This window comes from Terrapene carolina, unplaced genomic scaffold (assembly GCF_002925995.2).
Source record: "Terrapene carolina triunguis isolate 2854851 unplaced genomic scaffold, T_m_triunguis-2.0 Scaffold113, whole genome shotgun sequence".
Classification (NCBI taxonomy): domain Eukaryota; kingdom Metazoa; phylum Chordata; order Testudines; family Emydidae; genus Terrapene; species Terrapene triunguis.
The window spans coordinates 29311413-29328675 of NW_020664464.1; the positions used below are offsets into that span (position 1 = coordinate 29311413).

Sequence of the window (17263 nt, forward strand, 5' to 3'; positions counted from 1 at the left end):
AAAATCTTTAGAGCTCAAACCTGTATGAGTTTGAACTCTGATAAATCTTCAAGGTATTAAAAATGCATTGTAAAGAGGGATGAGCCAAATGAGTTAAGAAGAATTCAGGAAGTTTCTTACACATTCTGAACTTAAATGTAAAACCTTCCATTGAGGAGTACAACAATATACACAATGTGAAAAAGCTTCCAAAGATTAAAGTACTTTACACAATGACTTCCACTTACTTCCTATGAATATATTATGCTCATTTCAGGATACCACATACTGAAAACAAGAAGAATTCTTGGGCGTGTTAGCCACTTCTCTCTCTAAACCCACTAAATACGATATGAATCATGTAGATTAGTCCCAAAGCAGATTGAGAGATACGCATTTGAATAGGATGCGATTTATGTTATGGCTACAGAACAATCCCGCATCCCCCATTTATGTAGTGTATGCTGACCACATGCGGAGTTGCTATTCCTTCTTTTAAGATATTGTCACAAGTTGTGCATCTTTTGTGCTCTTATATAGTTATGGCTCTATGTAAACTTTTAAAGTTTAACACCCTCTCACCCACTACTTCTCTTACCAACACCTGAAATTTAAAGGGATTGAGCTTGATCACTGTGTATTTCCAGGTAATAGGACACAAAGTTTGCCAGAACTTTAAGAGCTTTACATACTTGAATGTCTTCAGAATGAACTAGTCATTTGGTCAGTTCCCTCACACCTCTACTGCAGGTTTTGGTAGTATTAGTCAGTAGTAATCAAGTAGAATGTGTAAATCTTGGTTATTTCTATTTGGAAGTGCAAAACAGTCACATCACAGGTTATGATTCACAAACATCTCCTGACAACTGAAAACAAAGGAATGATGTGTTTAAATTCTGCAAGTGTCCCACTGGAACACTGAGTAGATGGAGGAACAGGCCTTATGAATATATAAATCCATTCAGCTAAACTGCTTTTATAACAGATGTTCATTTATTTAGTGGATCTTGAATAACCAACAGCTTCCATTGTCCTGTCATGGATTCACTTTGCATTCTGAGGCAGATAAAATAATCGTGTGGTACTTACTTTGCTTCAGTGGCTCTGCAGTTGGGACATCCAGAAATAGCTTGTGATAGTGAGCATTTGCCTTGAACTAAAATTAAACAAACACAGAATACATTTTGGTTATTCCTTCATTAAAATATATTTACCCCCCTTAATCTGCACACTTGCTTTCTCCTTTAGCATCCTCTAAATGCTCAGATACTATGGTGATTAGTGCTACAGAAATGCAGTTAAATGAATAAATACCCCCTTATTCTCAAATTCAAGAGTTCTGGAAGTAAAAGATTGCCTTATAGCTCTTCTTTTAAACGCCTCAAAAGAAGAAAGCTCAGTGATATTTTATTTGTCTTTGTACAACCTTTATACAACAGAAAGATGCACTAGTTTTAGTGGTTTGAGAGTGGTACATCCATACTGAGCTTTTTGCTAACTTTACAGAATCCTCCAGCTCTGCTGTCTGGATAAAGCACTATCTTCTGCAGAGATGGAAGAGAAGGAGGCACTAGTTGTAACTCCATAGTTAGAGTTGAAGTTTCTTCTATAGCTGTACCCAGGAGCGGAGCCAGGGTTTTTGGCGCCCTAGGTGGGGGTCTTTCCACGCTCCCGGTCGTCGTCGGCAATTCTGTGGCGGGGGGGGGGGGGGCCCTTCCGGCCCCCCGGTCTTCGGGGCACTTTGGCAGCGGGTCCCGGAGCGAGTGAAGGACCCGCCACAGAATTGCCGCCAAAGACCCGGAGTGCGGAAGGACCCCCCGCCGCCGAATTGCCGCCAAGGGCGGCAAAATGCCGCCCCCCCCAAATCCTGGTGCCCTAGGTGACTGCCTAGGTCGCCTAAATGGAAGCACCGGCCCTGGCTGTACCATCTAATGTGATGTGAAGAAATTCACAAAGGCAGGGCAGGAGGAGAAGTAACACTACTCAACTCTGGAGGCAAAACTACACCCATACTCCAGCTTAATCGGAGGACAGCAAACAAAAAAACCTCAAAGAACATTTCAAAGTGAGAAATATATGTTCTAGATGTTGCCACATGAGTGTATCTGCACCAGTAAGCTGATGTGTTATAATTAGAATAGATATGCAGAGGGCAAGGACGAGGAGGGAGAGAATATCCCACGGGTGAACTTTCCCAAAAGAATGATATTCTAAAATCTTTTGAACTAAACTGGAAAAAAGTCATCTTCTGCTCCTGTTAAAGATTGTTCCTTTGTCTCAAATCCTGAGTGGCTGTACTTGGTAGTAAGGCTTCACTTTTGCACTTACCATGTTTCACTCAATCTCAAAGGCACTGGGCAAGAAACCAGTGGCAGTGCCCAAACCTTGAGTGCTTACACTACAATGAACAGTACTGTTACTGGGCTAGACAATGATAGTATAGTCATTTACTCTAACTAAAAACACACACGTTATCTCTGTATTACCTGATTTGAGGCACGTTTTTTCCTTTCAATCTTGGAGTCACTCTTGATATCTGCTGTCAGGAGGGGGCTGTCCACACTGATCTTTGTCCTGAGGGTAAGAAAACATTCCTAATACCATGCTTAGTGTCATTTAATTAGTTTTGTTATCATCCGGATGTATACTTCTGTCTATGGCACACATTCTTATTTCTATTCTAACTTTCATTCTTATTCTCCAGTCTCTTGATGACAACGAAGCAGATAAGGTCAGTTAACATCAGTTTCAGAATACACCAGGTCTCATAGCTCAATGAAAACCTTTTAACGTTAGAGGGAATGTTCATTTGTTGTTTGGAATAAGTTAACTACTGTTAGTTTCTTTTGTATACTTTGTTCACCTTATAGGCAAAGACTATGGCTTTTCTTTTGGATAGTAGAACATAAGAATGGCCATACTGGATCAGAACAGTGGTCTATCTAGCCCAGTATCCTGTCTTCTGACAGTGGCCAATGCTAGATGTTTCAGAAGGAATCAACAGAACAGGGCAATTATCACGTGATCCATCCCCTGTTGTCTAGTCCCAGCATCTGGCAGACAGAGCCTTAGGGACACCCAGAGCAAGGGGTTGCATCCATGATCATCTTGGCTAATAGCCACTGATGGACCTATCCTCCATGAATTTATCTAATTTTTTTTAGCCCAGTTATAGTTAAGGCCTTCATAACATGCCCTGGCAATTAGTTCCACAGATTGAAGTACTTCTTCACACAATGCCCAGTCCTTATATTTGTTTTTAACTTGCTGCCTATAGATTTCATTGGGTGATCCCTGGTTCTTGTTTTATGTGAAGTCATCATGTGTGTCATTTGATATAGTCACTATTGGGTTCAAATCTTGAATGATAGTAAGAATATTGACCATACAAAAAACACTGTACAGGGACTATCGGATAAATTTTTCATGGGACAGAGATGTCTAACTGGAGAGGTGCAGTCTACAGTGAAAATTCTTGTACTTCCTCAAGAGTTTTACATGAAGAAGCACGGAAAACACAGTATGTGCAAGAAGATGTAATAGGCTCTCGTGTGTTTGCCTTGTAAGCAAATCTGTGATCCTAGGTTGGTTGTTGCATTGGTCATCTAAGGAACAGGCAAGAAGACACGCCATTAGGACTTCCATCCCATGGTTCTGAGCAAGTCATCTAGCTGTTCGACTGGGATTTTAAAACCGTCACAGCCTTTGTTTTGTATGAGTTATTGGTATTCCCTGCCACCCAAACTCTTTGATTTAGCGTTTTCACAAGACCTAGTATATACTGCTACAGAGATTTCTATCACTGAATCCTGTTTCCCTATAAGAATGGTGTGATTGAGGGGTTGAAGAGACAGAAGATTCTTACCACAGGGATCCCATATTAGAGCTCAGTTATATCTTTGTCATGAGCAAAGGACTCTACAACATTCTGCTGCACCAGGAGTAGCCCTGGAGCCAGACAAAGCCTGGCACCCAGTCTCTCCCTGTTCTGCAATGGAAGTAACCTGCAACAGGTCTAGATCTGTGCAGTGCACTTCCCTTAGCATGCCAGTACAACTATGCTAGCTGGTTCTGCCATGGTTCTGCCCTCTACCTACCTCATCCTGTCCTTTCCCACCTACTTGCATAGGAGGTTGGATGTAGGAGCCCCAACAAGGTTGCTCTTCCCCTGAAATGCTCCTTTCTGTGTTCCAATAGCTGGCACAAGTGAGCATCTGATACCCCATTATTCCCTTGTACAGTTGCAGAAGCTGGGCCACAATCAGGACCTTACGTGTACTAAATATTTATCTTGTTTCTCACCACTTTTTTTGGATGCGTCTCAGCAATTTTTATTGCTGCTCAGTTTCCTGACATTACCTAGTGGCGCCAGCTTTTTTCCGGTCATCAAAACATTCAGCCTCACTAGTAGGGATCTGTGGCAATAGGTTGGGTGATTTTCCAGCCTTCTTTTTTTCCTCTGCACCATATTCTCCATCTGAACTGCAGAGAGAGAGAGAGAGAGAGAGAGAGAGAGAGAGGGGTTCTCTTTATCTGAGGATTCATACCAAGGTCAAAGAACAAAAGCCACTGCAAACTGACCTAAAAAAGAAAATTGTCTGATATGTATTTCAATCATTCATTTTAGATTTTAACATATAAAGATTTTAACAATAGGCATTCTTGTATCTTTGATCATACTTGGGAAAACTAAATGCATAGCCTCCACTCTTGTTTACTTAGAACTTTAATCTACTCAGTCTTTTTCGGTCATACTAACATTGGAACTTAAAATAACCTTCTAGATCAGCTAATGTCTACATAGCACCAGTCACTGTAGTATCTAAGTGCGCCTTTGAAGATTTTTACTGTTTTGAAATTGACAGAAGTCCCCCTCACCATGTTTTTCTGATCAGTTCTATAAATAGCTAACATAAATAGATAGTTTTTTCTGTTAAACCCTTTCCATGATATGCATTTCAAAAAGTTGTCTCATTTTCTAGGATGCAGCAAAGTGTACAAAGTGTAGCTATAAAGACTTATCAGGGAATATTGCAGAACCCACCAATAAGCCCCAAGTTAAAGACAACAGTAAAAGAGCACTTTCAAAGATCTTTGTGAGGATTCTCGTTAACATGTGGGAAAGTTAAAAAAGCCCCCTATCATTTTGAGAACAGCACCAATCTAGCTGAGGGATAACTTCAAACCCTACATATGAATATGGAACTGCTTTGTTTTCTAGAGCCGTGTTCAAATGTCATAATTTATAAAGCTTTCAAATAAAGCAAACAAGGAGCCTATCTTGTTCCTTGTACTCAAGTACACAGCAACAGCTCTTAAGATCCATTTAATTGGGAAATTTAATGCCAGCAAATCTATCAAAATATGAATATTCAATGCAGAGTACACTTTAATGCAAAAATAGAACTATTTAGTACACACTGTCATTTAGTGTCCTGGAAAGAATCTCCAGCCACAGACCTGATATCACCTGAGCAACATGAGCTACAGCATTGAAATTCTAGCAATGGGGGGAAATGACCAGAAATGAAAGTGCTAGTATTACACAATCAATCATGTTTGTAGTCCAGGTTTGGCTCCAAGTAGTAAAGGAATAAATCTAAACTAAATGAGTTCAGTGCTTAACTGAGTCAAGTAGTTAAAAAATTTTAAGTTTTCTAATCAGCCTACAAGCTATATGATATACTTAAACACATTCTTTATAGCCAATTATAATAAAATCAAGTTAAGGCAGAGTTCCTCTTAACTGGAACCAATAAGTCCCGTTTGACCCCTCAGTCACTACTTACTACAAAGTTTCCATGAAAGCATTTTTATTCCATTTTATTTTGAATGTGAAGAAGTATCTGTCAGGTTTATGAAAGTGACCTAGGTCACAATACAGGATCTGTATTTAATAGCCTGCGTATGAGACTGAAATCCATCTTTCCCATGGCAAACACATATACTACCATACTAATTAAGTTATATGGTAGCCAAAATGGTAGCCAAATTTAAACAAATACACAACCCTTTGCAAAATTTGCCCTGATGCTTAACATTATCCTAGATTTTTATATATATTACACACACGGGTTCAAGTCTAAAGGCAAAGGAGGAGGCTGTCCAACCATCTGTATTTTTAAGCCTCTTTCCCATCCCCATCCATTGTTTAATACTGTTCCACCTTGGAAGTGGATATTGATATTTTTTTAAAAAGAAATCAGTTGAGGGCAGAATCCTCTGGTAGGCATGGATTTTAGTTATAAAGTTGCTTAGGATTTTTAGCAAGCTACCACATACATCTCTTATTTTGGGGATCAAATCCTAGAAAGATTAGAAATTTGCCAACAAACAGCAAGGAAAATAAGAAGGTAGGGTAAATGTTGCATCTGTCAACATTAACTGTGTTCCTTAAAGGTGGTCCTGGATGACCCCAATTTACAAGGGACCTCTCCGTGTAGATCTGTATGCAATTTTACAATGGTTATACAGATGGCAAGGCAACCACAGTCCAGACCATCATTTTGATAATGACATTTTGCAATGTAACTTCAATTAAAAGTTTTGGTAGATATTTTAATTACTATACCAAGACCAAGGCCTTGTCATTCATATTAGCATAGGTCTTCTCAGACTGACTTCAATCTCATATTTTCACTTGGAATGGCACAAAGAAATCAAAAGAGTGTCTACCTGATGTTGGCAGAGTGAGGTCAGGAGAGAAACATTGCAAAATGCAATGTGGTAAAAATGCTCGTGCAAATCTACCACATTCTCTCAGCCAGCAGCTGATTACCAATGTTTATTTTATAGGACACAAATAATCAGAGCCTTATGCCTTATTTACACTGGGATTTGTAAATTTGAAAGCTTGAGAGAACACCCACCTGTTGAGCAACCAGTCCCACACCCAGTGAATTTAAGGTCTGTGAAAGAGATACCAAATTGACATTTGCTAAGGAAAATTCCATTTACCCACAGAACAGTCAAAGCACAGGGATCAACACAGCAAGTTTCCACACTGTTCCACCAACAGGCGTCAATTTTGTCTGTCCAAAGGTAACAGCTTTCAATGATTTCTGATCTAACCTGAACCAGCAATCTAGAGGCATTGGGTAGCACAAACCTTTTATATCAAGAACTCAAACCAGCAGTTTTATTTAGTTTGAGGTTCCAATGGGCGTGAACCTCAAAGAGGACTTTGGTCAGGACCTGGGCGGGCCAGGGATGCTCCCTCCCACTAAAGACCAGGTTGGGGCATAGAAGGGCCTAGTGGTCCTTTAGCCACTTCTTATGATGGCTTCAGGACGTAGTCAACTGTCCGTCTCTTTCCCCCCAAAGTTCTTAAGCTTCCTGGGAGAAGTAACTTGCCTGAGAAGGAAGCAGGCAGTGTTGGGATTGGGGAGTGTGTGTGTATACACACCTTGAATTTAAAGTAACCCTTTACTGGATGTAGGATTGTTATTTATATTACTGCCATGTTGAGAGGCCCCAGTAGGAATCAGGGTCACACCAGACTGGGCACTGTAAAAACTATGTAAAGAGGTTACAGTGCTGCTTACAGAGAAAGTTCACAGGACTTAAGTAGGGACACAAAAACAATCGGGAAGGAAGGATGAGGAACAATGAAGCACCATGTAGTTATTCAGATTTCTCATGGGGCTCAACAAGATAAAGAGATGCCGTTAAATCTCTCTGTAGAAATATACACATATCCTTTTCACCTCTTCCTTTCTCCTGTAACAACTCATAAGAGCGAAATTCCTGCCCATCTTCAAATCCTTTATAACCTATGATCCATTGAGTAGTTTTGTTTCCATTTTGTTTTAATTTTTTTTTCTTTCAATTAATCCTTCCTCCCCACTTGCTTTAACTGCGGAACAGTAGTATAAATGACTTCACACCTAAAATTCCCTTCCCCTGACTATGTCCGTCATTCAACCCCTTGCCTTCTCTACCAACAGCAACTCCAGCCACCATTCCAAAGTCACGAGGCTCCACCCATGCATGCCTTTCCTACCACAAACATGCAGCTCCCTGATGGTATCATGGGGTGGTAGAAAGTGTTTTAGGGATTGAAGAAATGTGGTATTATGTTATTCCTTTTACCTGTTCTGAGGGATCTGGGGGCAGGGGAGAGCTGGGCTCAGCCCAACCTGTTCACCTTCTCTTTTCACTGCATCTCTAAAAGCAACCAAAGTCCTTTTCCCCGCTCAGGCCTTGCCTCCAGGAAGAAGAGGGAGAGTCCTGCCCATGTATGGGTGCACCTGATTAAAGTAAAGAAGTTTAAGTAGACTCCACCGCTGCAAATGTGTGTCATGGGTCACAGCTACACATGCCTTCCTACGTATGCTTCATATATACCCCCCACCAACACCACTGCCACATTCACCTAGCTCATGCAATCAGAAATTCAGTACAAAGGAGTAAATCTTCATTTCCTCTCACATGAGCCTACAGATCTCTCTGGAAATTAACTCACCACAGATGTAAAATATAAGCAATAGCGTGTAATTCCTCTGCCATTTCAGGCTCCTTAGATACTGCTGCATCTTAGTCCACCCAGTTCTCCACCTGTAGCATATAATAGTCTAGTTTCCTGAGAGTCTCATTTCAGTTGTTGGATTTAGCGTGAGTGTGCTGTTGGTGGCCTGTGATATACAGGAGATTAGACTTGGATGATCTTCAAATTGCAAAACTTTGGATCATTAGATTTCACTGTAGTCTAACAGAGCAATTATTGAGAGAAAGTAGCCCATTCCACCTCAAAAAACCCCCCAAAAAGTGTTATGGTAGGTGTCATTTTGCTTAACAGGGTTTTCATGCAAGTGGACCATTTTTGTAAATATCAAGGTGAAATATCAAGATTTTGAGTTTGTTGTGAATATATACTTTTAAACACACAACTCTAACGCTGATAGAATATCTGGTTCAAGATGAACATGCAAAAAAACCTACCTACTTTTCAGACATGCCACACTATTAAAAAAAATCACTTTCAGGTTTATTATGGCACAAAGGGAATACATTTTAATATTGTAGAGATTCATCTTCACTGATGAGTCACACAGTTAAAACGACAACATAAAATTAGTGACATTAAAAGGATATGAACTCTGTGTATTAGAAAAACAGTTGGTTACAGTACATAACCATAATATACAGCAAGAACAGAACTGAGGAACATAGGAAAAAAGAGCAGAGAAATAGATTAACAAAAAGCAGTGAACCGGATGTGTCTCTAATGAAGTGTACCGAGACCCATCATTAGCCAGCACATTTTAAAAGTCATGGGAAATGGATCTTGTCTCTTTTATACAAGGTATATAAACACAGAAAACTAGTGGCAGATCTGGGAGCCCAAGTTCTTTATGCTACAGAAAGAAAGTTCCTTCTGAATTCAGAAGAATGTCTTCTGGATTAGAACATCAGCCACTCAGACTTGTAGCTAACCTATGTCGCAAAAATTGTATTAAGTTGATTACAATGGAATTTTATTTGAATTTTTTTCCTTTGAAAAACTATTATGAAGTGTAATGGCTACTAAAAACCTATACTATATCCTGTTCCCTTTGCACTCACCAAAGACCGCTTTTTGGTTGTTTTGGCAGATGTTGAATGAAAGTTGCTTACAAATATTCAGCGTTATTTGACCAATGCGCTATATGCATTCATTAAGTGTTCTGAGAAAGGTCCAATAAATTTGTGTTTTAGTTCTCAACACATAATTCAGGAAAAATGAAACAATCCCTAGAACACACAGAAACGTATTATGTAGATCCTTAATATTCTGCAAGTTTGCTCATATTTCCCTAGAGTGGCTATTCTCACCTTCCAAGTCCACCCTCTCTCAGAGATCAAAAGCTATCTTAAGTAGTGTCCCACTAGCTGCTTGTTTATTAAGCTCTCTCATATCCATTTAGAGCAGAAACATGCTGCTTGGATGACCAGTTCTGAAACTCCACCACCACAAAGGCTGCCATTTGTTCATTTGCAGTGTTTGTTGAATATTTTCTAATTCTGAACAGATTAGAAAATGACTTCACTGGTTTGCAATGCCATGACACACCAATATTTTGTTTAGTTTTGAATCCAATCAGTTCTGTCTTGAATGCTGGAAACAACTGCAACACGTCTAGTTGTTACCCAGGTTATTTTTACTCTCCTGTATATTTAAGGGACTTCCTTCACAACAGCATAATGGGACGCTTTCTACTGTTAAATTTAATCTGCCAAGTGAGTAATGTGTGGTACATCGTCCCTGGCCCATGTCTTTATTGGTTGGTGTATGATGTTACTGGGAAATATCTATTATTTTGACGAACATGGTGCATGCAACTGTGGATATGTCTACACTGCAATTAAACACATGTGAGTGGCTCGTGTCCGCTGACTTGGGCTTATTGGGCTCGGGCAGTAAAACTGTGGTGTAGACATTCAGGCTCAGCCTGGAGCCCAGGCTCTGGGACCCTTCCCCCTCACAGGATCTGCCGACAGTCTACACTGCAATTTTACAGCCCCACAAGTCAGCTGACATGGGCCAGCTCTAGATGTTTAATTACAGCACAGATGTACCCTGTGTAGTTATGAGGGGTTACTTGATGTGGGGTCGTTAAAGGGACCAAGCAGGGAAAACAAAACAAGGACACAGGTAAGAGCCCTTGAGGAAACCATGGGGAAGCTGTTTATTGGGGAATACTTCCTACCAAGCTCCAGCCAAACTAAGAATGATTTACTCTTCCCAAGCGTAGGTCTAGGATCAAACAAGGATACTAAACCATTACAACACAGAGGGCCTAGAAAAGAGGGGCTTTGGGTGAGCCAAGAGGGGCTGCCCAGGGAGAGCTACTGTCATGCAAGGAGACAGAGAGCATGCTGCAAGCAGGAGAGTGTGCTATTCCCAGCCAGAAATGGAGGTAACTAGGCTAGATGAAATGTACCAAAGCTTTCAAGGAAAGGTAAATATAGGGGAAATTTACGTATACACCTTTATTGTTTTTACCCTTCACTTTGCAGGCTGTGTACTTGAATAAGTGAATAAATAAATACTTTCATTTGAAGATGCTGGCTCTATGTCCCTGTGAACTTGTACTGTCACAGGCTGATAGAGAAAGAAGGTTTACAGGTACCAAACCTGGTTGAACTTGTTGTGTTAAAAAGGTTGGGAAACAGGGGTGCTGCTGTTCAGAGATCCAGACCAGAACAGTTGAACCATATAGTTCTGGCCAGAGAGGGGTGAAGAGAGCAAGGCCAAAGGGGTATACATCAGAGGGACTAAGAGAGAAACTGTCTATTTTGCCCTGTAACCATGACAGTTAGCATCCTATTTTTACCAGATAAGGATGTGGGGAGTCACACTGGGGCAGACATGCCACTAACACCATATAAAATCCAGAACGATGCTCAGAATTTAAAAGGAATAGAATCTGTTTATTCTGAACTGTCCTGTTGTCTGGAGTTAAACATCTAAGCTCTGTACGTACACCTATCCTGCTTCTGTGGTATAATGCAGCTCCAAGATTTAAAAGAAATAACACATTTGTATGGCATAAGTGAAGACACACAGGGGCATTGTGATTTTGACAGTGATTCAGAGAGCGAATACTATTGAAATATGTTCACAACTCCAAGCAGAATACATCTGGACTAAGAGTGAAGAAATGAAGAGCTGCTTAATGGGGCAAACAAGAAGCTAAGTAGACTAATGGTGTATTCGAGTGGATGAAGTAAATTTATCTTTGTCTAATTTAAAACACATTTCTCTGGTCTGTACATATAAAAGCCCAAAATTGAGCATCTGATTTTGGAAGGATTCCATTTCAGTTGTATGTTGGAGGGGTAAAGTTGTCAGACATATCTTTATACATGTGAAGAGAGTGTGTTCAAAGCTTAAGGAATTCAAGAACACGAAAATTGGGGGTCAGCTTGTTATTACAAGTGGATACAGAGCTAAAGATAGTGGAAGCTCTATTCTTTTCTAGCAGACACTAATGATCTGCATATCTTCAATCCTTTTGAAAGCAATGCTAGGAGGCTAATTCTCTCATTATAGAAACAACTCACTGAGCCAAATATAAACACAACGAAGTGAAGCTGCTATAGTAGATGTGACTATATTTGAGTTATACCCTCTGCCCTGCCTCCAGCTATCCTTCTCTCTTTTACCAGATCTTCTGAACACCATTGTTTTGCTCGGTGTCAGCCCTTCTCAGCAATACAGGCAGCAGTCTGAGAACGCACTGGGCCTATGATTGACTGCATTTCCTGACAGGCATTGCAATGTGTGCCATATGCATATTTTGCCTATGAAATGGCTCTTAGGATGACACAGAAGGGATTTGGGGACATTAGCACTGGTGAGTTTGCTTTTCCTCACTCTGGTAGTTATTTTTTGTCACCCAGATTATATTTCTGAGGGTGAGGAAGCAGAGTTATTTGAATATTTATTGATGTATTCTCACTTTGCAGCAATACCTTTAAACATAGCAATATATACACATTTGGTTTGAAATGTTGGTATTCTTATATAATATTAGAAAATTTGAATAAATTTTAATTTTAAACAAGTAATGAATTTTGTCTAATGAAAACAATAAAATTGTCTAGTTATTAAGCATGGACTTATACCTTTTAAAATAGCAAAACAAAATGGAAAGGTATCTTATCTTATTGCACTTTTTTAGCCCAGTGGATAAACATTTCAGATAATAACCAGGTCAAATCTCACACCATAGTACCTCAGCAGACAGCAGTAAGGTCATTGTGACATTGTGGACGTCATTAGCATGTAAATTCTCAGTTCTTAAATACCATCTATTATTAACAGGCAGTATTCCCCCATCTAATCAAAGACAGACGCTATCAAGTTCCATAGAAAAATAGAAACAAATTCCTTGTGCCATTAAGTGAGAGGCTAATATTTTATAAAAATAAAGAACAGAACAGACCAGGAATGTAAGCCATTCTGGTTGTTATATCTTTCTTCAAAGTCCCCAGTCCATCTGTCCACTTCAAAAAAATCACTCCAAAACCTCACCACTGCAACTTTCTGGCTAGCCTGAGCAGAAAGTCCAAGGACGGAGCACTATTCCCAAAATCAAAACAGGGCCAGATCCTGTGGGGCAGCCAGGCTCCTGGTGGGGAGCAGTGAGTGGAGCTGAGAGCCTGGACTCTCAGCTCCCCACTCTGCTACCTTAGGTCAGTGGACACGCTCCTGGTGAGGATATGTGCCACCGACCGAAGGCAGGTAGTGTGGACATGAACCACTGCAGTAGTTACTGGTGGCTGTAAATTGACCTAATATAGATCGACTTAAGTTTTTAGTGTGGACGTGCCCTACATTTTATTCAGAATCAAGAAAGGGAGGGAAGAGGCACCTGGAGGTCTGAGCTTCCAATTCTTTTCTGCCAAATTAAATAAGGAAAAAATGCAGTTGCCTGCAGAACCTGCTAACAGTCATACCTACAGTAGGGCCTGACAAATATTCATGGTTTATGAAAATCCATGGCTGCCACCTAACAATGCAGTCATTTGTGGGCATCGTCACAGGAGTAAACAAGTGAGAAAAAGAAAGCTTGGCTTCACCACTGGAAAGTCTTCACACTGTTTTTTTTTTTTTTTAAGTGTTTGGAAAAGTACCTGCCTACCAAAGGGATAAGTCTTTACATGAGTGTGAGCCAAGTTTTCAGATTTAGCTGTGCTTATGCAAGAGATCTGTTGCATGAATATGGTAGGTTCTTCTATATCCTTGTAGCAATGGTTAGTTGTACCAGGTGCTTTTAAAAATATAGATGCAAGGATTTTTTTTTTTTAAAACTTAACATATTAAAAGAATTTTAGTGAAAAAGTCTGTTGTGAGATTTAGGAAGTCCTACTGGTCTGGTTCCCTGTTTAAAAATGGTATAGTTCAGCACTTACAGTGAGAGATTAGGCTGCTAGATACAGTGTACTCAGGATCTCTTCTCTTTTATAGCACTTTTTAGAACAATTCTGTTTTGATATCAGGGATTATAACTGTGCTAAACTGTTTTAATCTGTGTAAAGAAATAACCAAAAATATCTAGCTCTTGGTTGGGTACAGAGAAAGAGAGAGAGAAGGAAACATATGAAAGGGACTGTTGAATGGAAGCTGATCAGATGGACGAGATATCTGAGAATTAGCACGGACACCTGATCAGGAAACACTGCAAGTACAGTCTTTGTGCCAGAAGCAGACCTAAAACAAAGCAGACTGGGTCAAGGTTCAGGAGACTTAGTGAACAGATATCACAGAACTGCCTGATCTCAACCTTCTTAACTTTTGGCTAAGAAATATAGATTAAAGACAAGGCAATAATTGGAGAGTTTGCTTAAACAAACACACACGCTTCTTGACTTGTCACAGGTTCAAATCAGAAGTAACGCACTGCCTGTCCAATTAGCCACTTTTTTCCCCTCCACCAGAGAGGAAGGGCACAGGTCTATCTTAGTTTATTACAGTACTCAAAACTCTCCTAGCACCTCAGCAAGCAACCCTACCCAAATTCAGCAGATCCGCATTTGTCTCCTGCAATCACGTGTCTGCTTCCATGGAGACAGACAGCTGATCCGAGCAATCTTATCCACTAGGAAACATGAAGACTTCTCGCAACAAGAAGTATTGGACTCTAATCCTGGATGTAAGCAGTCTGGATTAATTAGGCTCTGCACAATCTTCAACAGCTCCTTTGACCAGGACTTTGCAGATACAAATAAACATTTTTTCCCTCTCCTACAGTGTCATGAAATAAGATTGAAGAGGGTTTTTTATGTTGCAATACAAGATTAGTACAAGATTTCCACCTCTGGCAATCTAGCCATCTTTTCTCCCATTTTCACATTGCGCTGGGGATCAGTCTGCTATAGTGACATTTCTTGCTACAATTTGTATCAGCCATCTCCACCATTGCCACACATTGTCATCTTTCACACCAGCCAACCTTCTGTAGAGTTTTCCTCTCTAAGGCTACGTCTTCACTACCCGCCGATCCGGCGGGTAGCAATCGGTTTATCGGGGATCGACTTACCGCGTCTCGTGAGGACGCGGTAAAATCGATCCCTGATCGCTCTGCCGTCGACTCGGAAATCCACCTCGACAAGAGGCGGCAGCGGAGTCGGCGGCAGCGCGGCAGCGGTCGGCTTTCCCCCGTCCTCACCACCAGGTAAGCCGACCTAAAATACGCAACTTCAGCTACGGTATTCACGTAGCTGAAGTTGCGTATCTTAGGTCGGAACCCTGCTGTAGTGTAGACCTAGCCTAAGGTGGTTGTGACAGATTAGTGAATCAGCAAACTCCATGCTGTTTCGTGAACATTTTGATTGTAAACTGCACTGCATCCTTCACTTTTGCACTGTAGCCTCCATCATAGGCTGGGACACCCAGGAGGTGTTACAGTCAGTCAGTCACAAACACATGCTCATATACATATTGGAAAGCCATCAAGAGTCCTCAGCCTGGCCCTGGATAGTCCTCCATTCAGATATATTTGTTCCCCATTGCCTTCAGCCTTTTGTTCTAGGGTAAACCTAACAATAATCACAACGCAGCATTTTATGATAAGGAGATTGTAAAGTTCTATAGGTTGGACTAGGCTGGAAGTAGACAGACAGGCAATTGTCACCTGTGTATCTTCTTCCCTCAGGTGAGACTCTCTCGCTGTCTTGTCAATGGAAAAAGGACAAAGTGTCTGTAGAGGCCTCTGGCTTTTTACCTTGTTTGTGAGAAAACTGAGTATTTCTCTCCATTTGACTCAGCTAGTGCTCCCTGAAGAGCTTTCTTTCTATGGAAAATAGAGAGACAGACAGAAGCTGCTGTACTTGGCTATCTGCCTTCTACATCCTGAGCCAGAGCTTCTTGTGCAATATAGCATTTGAGGAAATAGCTCTGGCAGAGAACTTAATTGTATCTTGGGAGTTGTCAAAGAATACTGGTTAAGACATTTTTCTTCATATTGATTTTATCTTTGAAGGTTGTTAGACCAAGCAACAGCTCTTCTAGCATAAGGGCTGGCAGTAACATATGCCTGCATAGTAAATGAAATTTATACTTTCTTCCTCAAGGGCCTGTCAACTCATTTGTCTGGTCAGGGGGGTGCAGAGTGGGAAGAGTCAGCTGGGTGACAGTATTAGATCCCACTGCAACATCTGCTTTGGGAACCTGTACAAAGTTCACATATTTATTCTTCAAAAGAGATATAGAGCAGCTTCCAAATGAGAGCAGTTTTGTATAGCTTCTCTGATTAAGCATAGTAGGGTGGGTTTGGTTCTCTTGGCAACTGCCTGTTGACAATGAGGATCTGTTCTAGCCTCAGGAAGGAAATAAACCACTATTCCAACTACAGGATAGAAGTGTTTGCGTGGCAGGGGTGGGGAAGAGAAAAGATTCTGTGTTATTATATTTGGGCATCAACTAGCAGATCTGACACACTGAGGGTCCTTTGGCCACTGTTGAACATTAAAAGAGAGCACCAATTATAAAGCTGCTGTTGGGGCTGTAGGCAGCTAAGTCTAGTGGTTGGAGTCGGAGTTGGAGTCAAGCCAAGGGTCAGAGGTGGATTCGGAGACCAGGGCAAGGATCAAGAACAAAGCAGGAACCAGGAGCAAGGCAGGCAAGTAGGATTCATGAGTCAGGCAAGAAGGCAGGGTCCAACGTAACAGCCAGGTAGAGCCCAGTTGTGGAGACAACTTCTTGTGGGTTTAAATAGGAAGCCCTGACAAATCAGGATTCATGGTGTTCCTCCAATCAAGCCCTGGGAAGTCCTCCTTGATGTCACTTCAGGTTTCATTGTCTCTCCTGCTCAGATGATTAGTAGCGAGCCACTGGGTGGCAGCAGAGAGGCAACAGTCAACTGGGGACCCATCTTGAAGACCAGTAGGGTCATGACAGTTGCCAGCAAAAATTCTTCTTTATCTTTGTGCAAGAGTAACAACAGTGGTACGAAAGAGGTTTGGAATCTTGTTATTTTAGGAGTTTAGTCAATGGGGTTAGCTGGTGTAGAGCAAAAGCCTACACAAACTCATGCTCCTGTATGTGACATACACAGTATGAGAGACAAGCTGGATGATGTAATAACTTATTGGACCTGCTTCTGTTAGTGAAAGACAAGCTTGTGAGCTACACAGAGCTCTTTTTCAGGTATCACATAGTAAGACTTAGGGTATGTCTACACCCAGCCGCTAGTTCGGTGGCTGGCAATCGAAGTTCTGGGTTTGACTTATCGCGTCTTGTCTGGACGCGATAAGTCGAACCAGGAAGTGCTCGCTGTCGACTGCGGTACTCCAGCTA

General features: G+C 41.0%; 1 protein-coding gene across 4 annotated transcripts in view; it reads right to left on the reverse strand.

Annotated features, from left to right (window-relative positions):
- The window catches only part of GRAMD2B (GRAM domain containing 2B), a 60200-nt gene that overhangs the window by 21692 nt on the left and 21245 nt on the right, over positions 1–17263 (reverse strand). For all 4 annotated transcript variants that reach the window (XM_026652420.2, XM_026652416.2, XM_026652417.2 and 1 more), the window contains exons 2-4: positions 4339–4461; positions 2466–2553; positions 1069–1135 (exon numbers count right to left, since the gene is read on the reverse strand). In XM_026652420.2, the coding sequence (XP_026508205.1) occupies positions 1069–1135; positions 2466–2553; positions 4339–4461 (278 nt within the window). The remainder of the gene's footprint in view (positions 1–1068; positions 1136–2465; positions 2554–4338; positions 4462–17263) is intronic.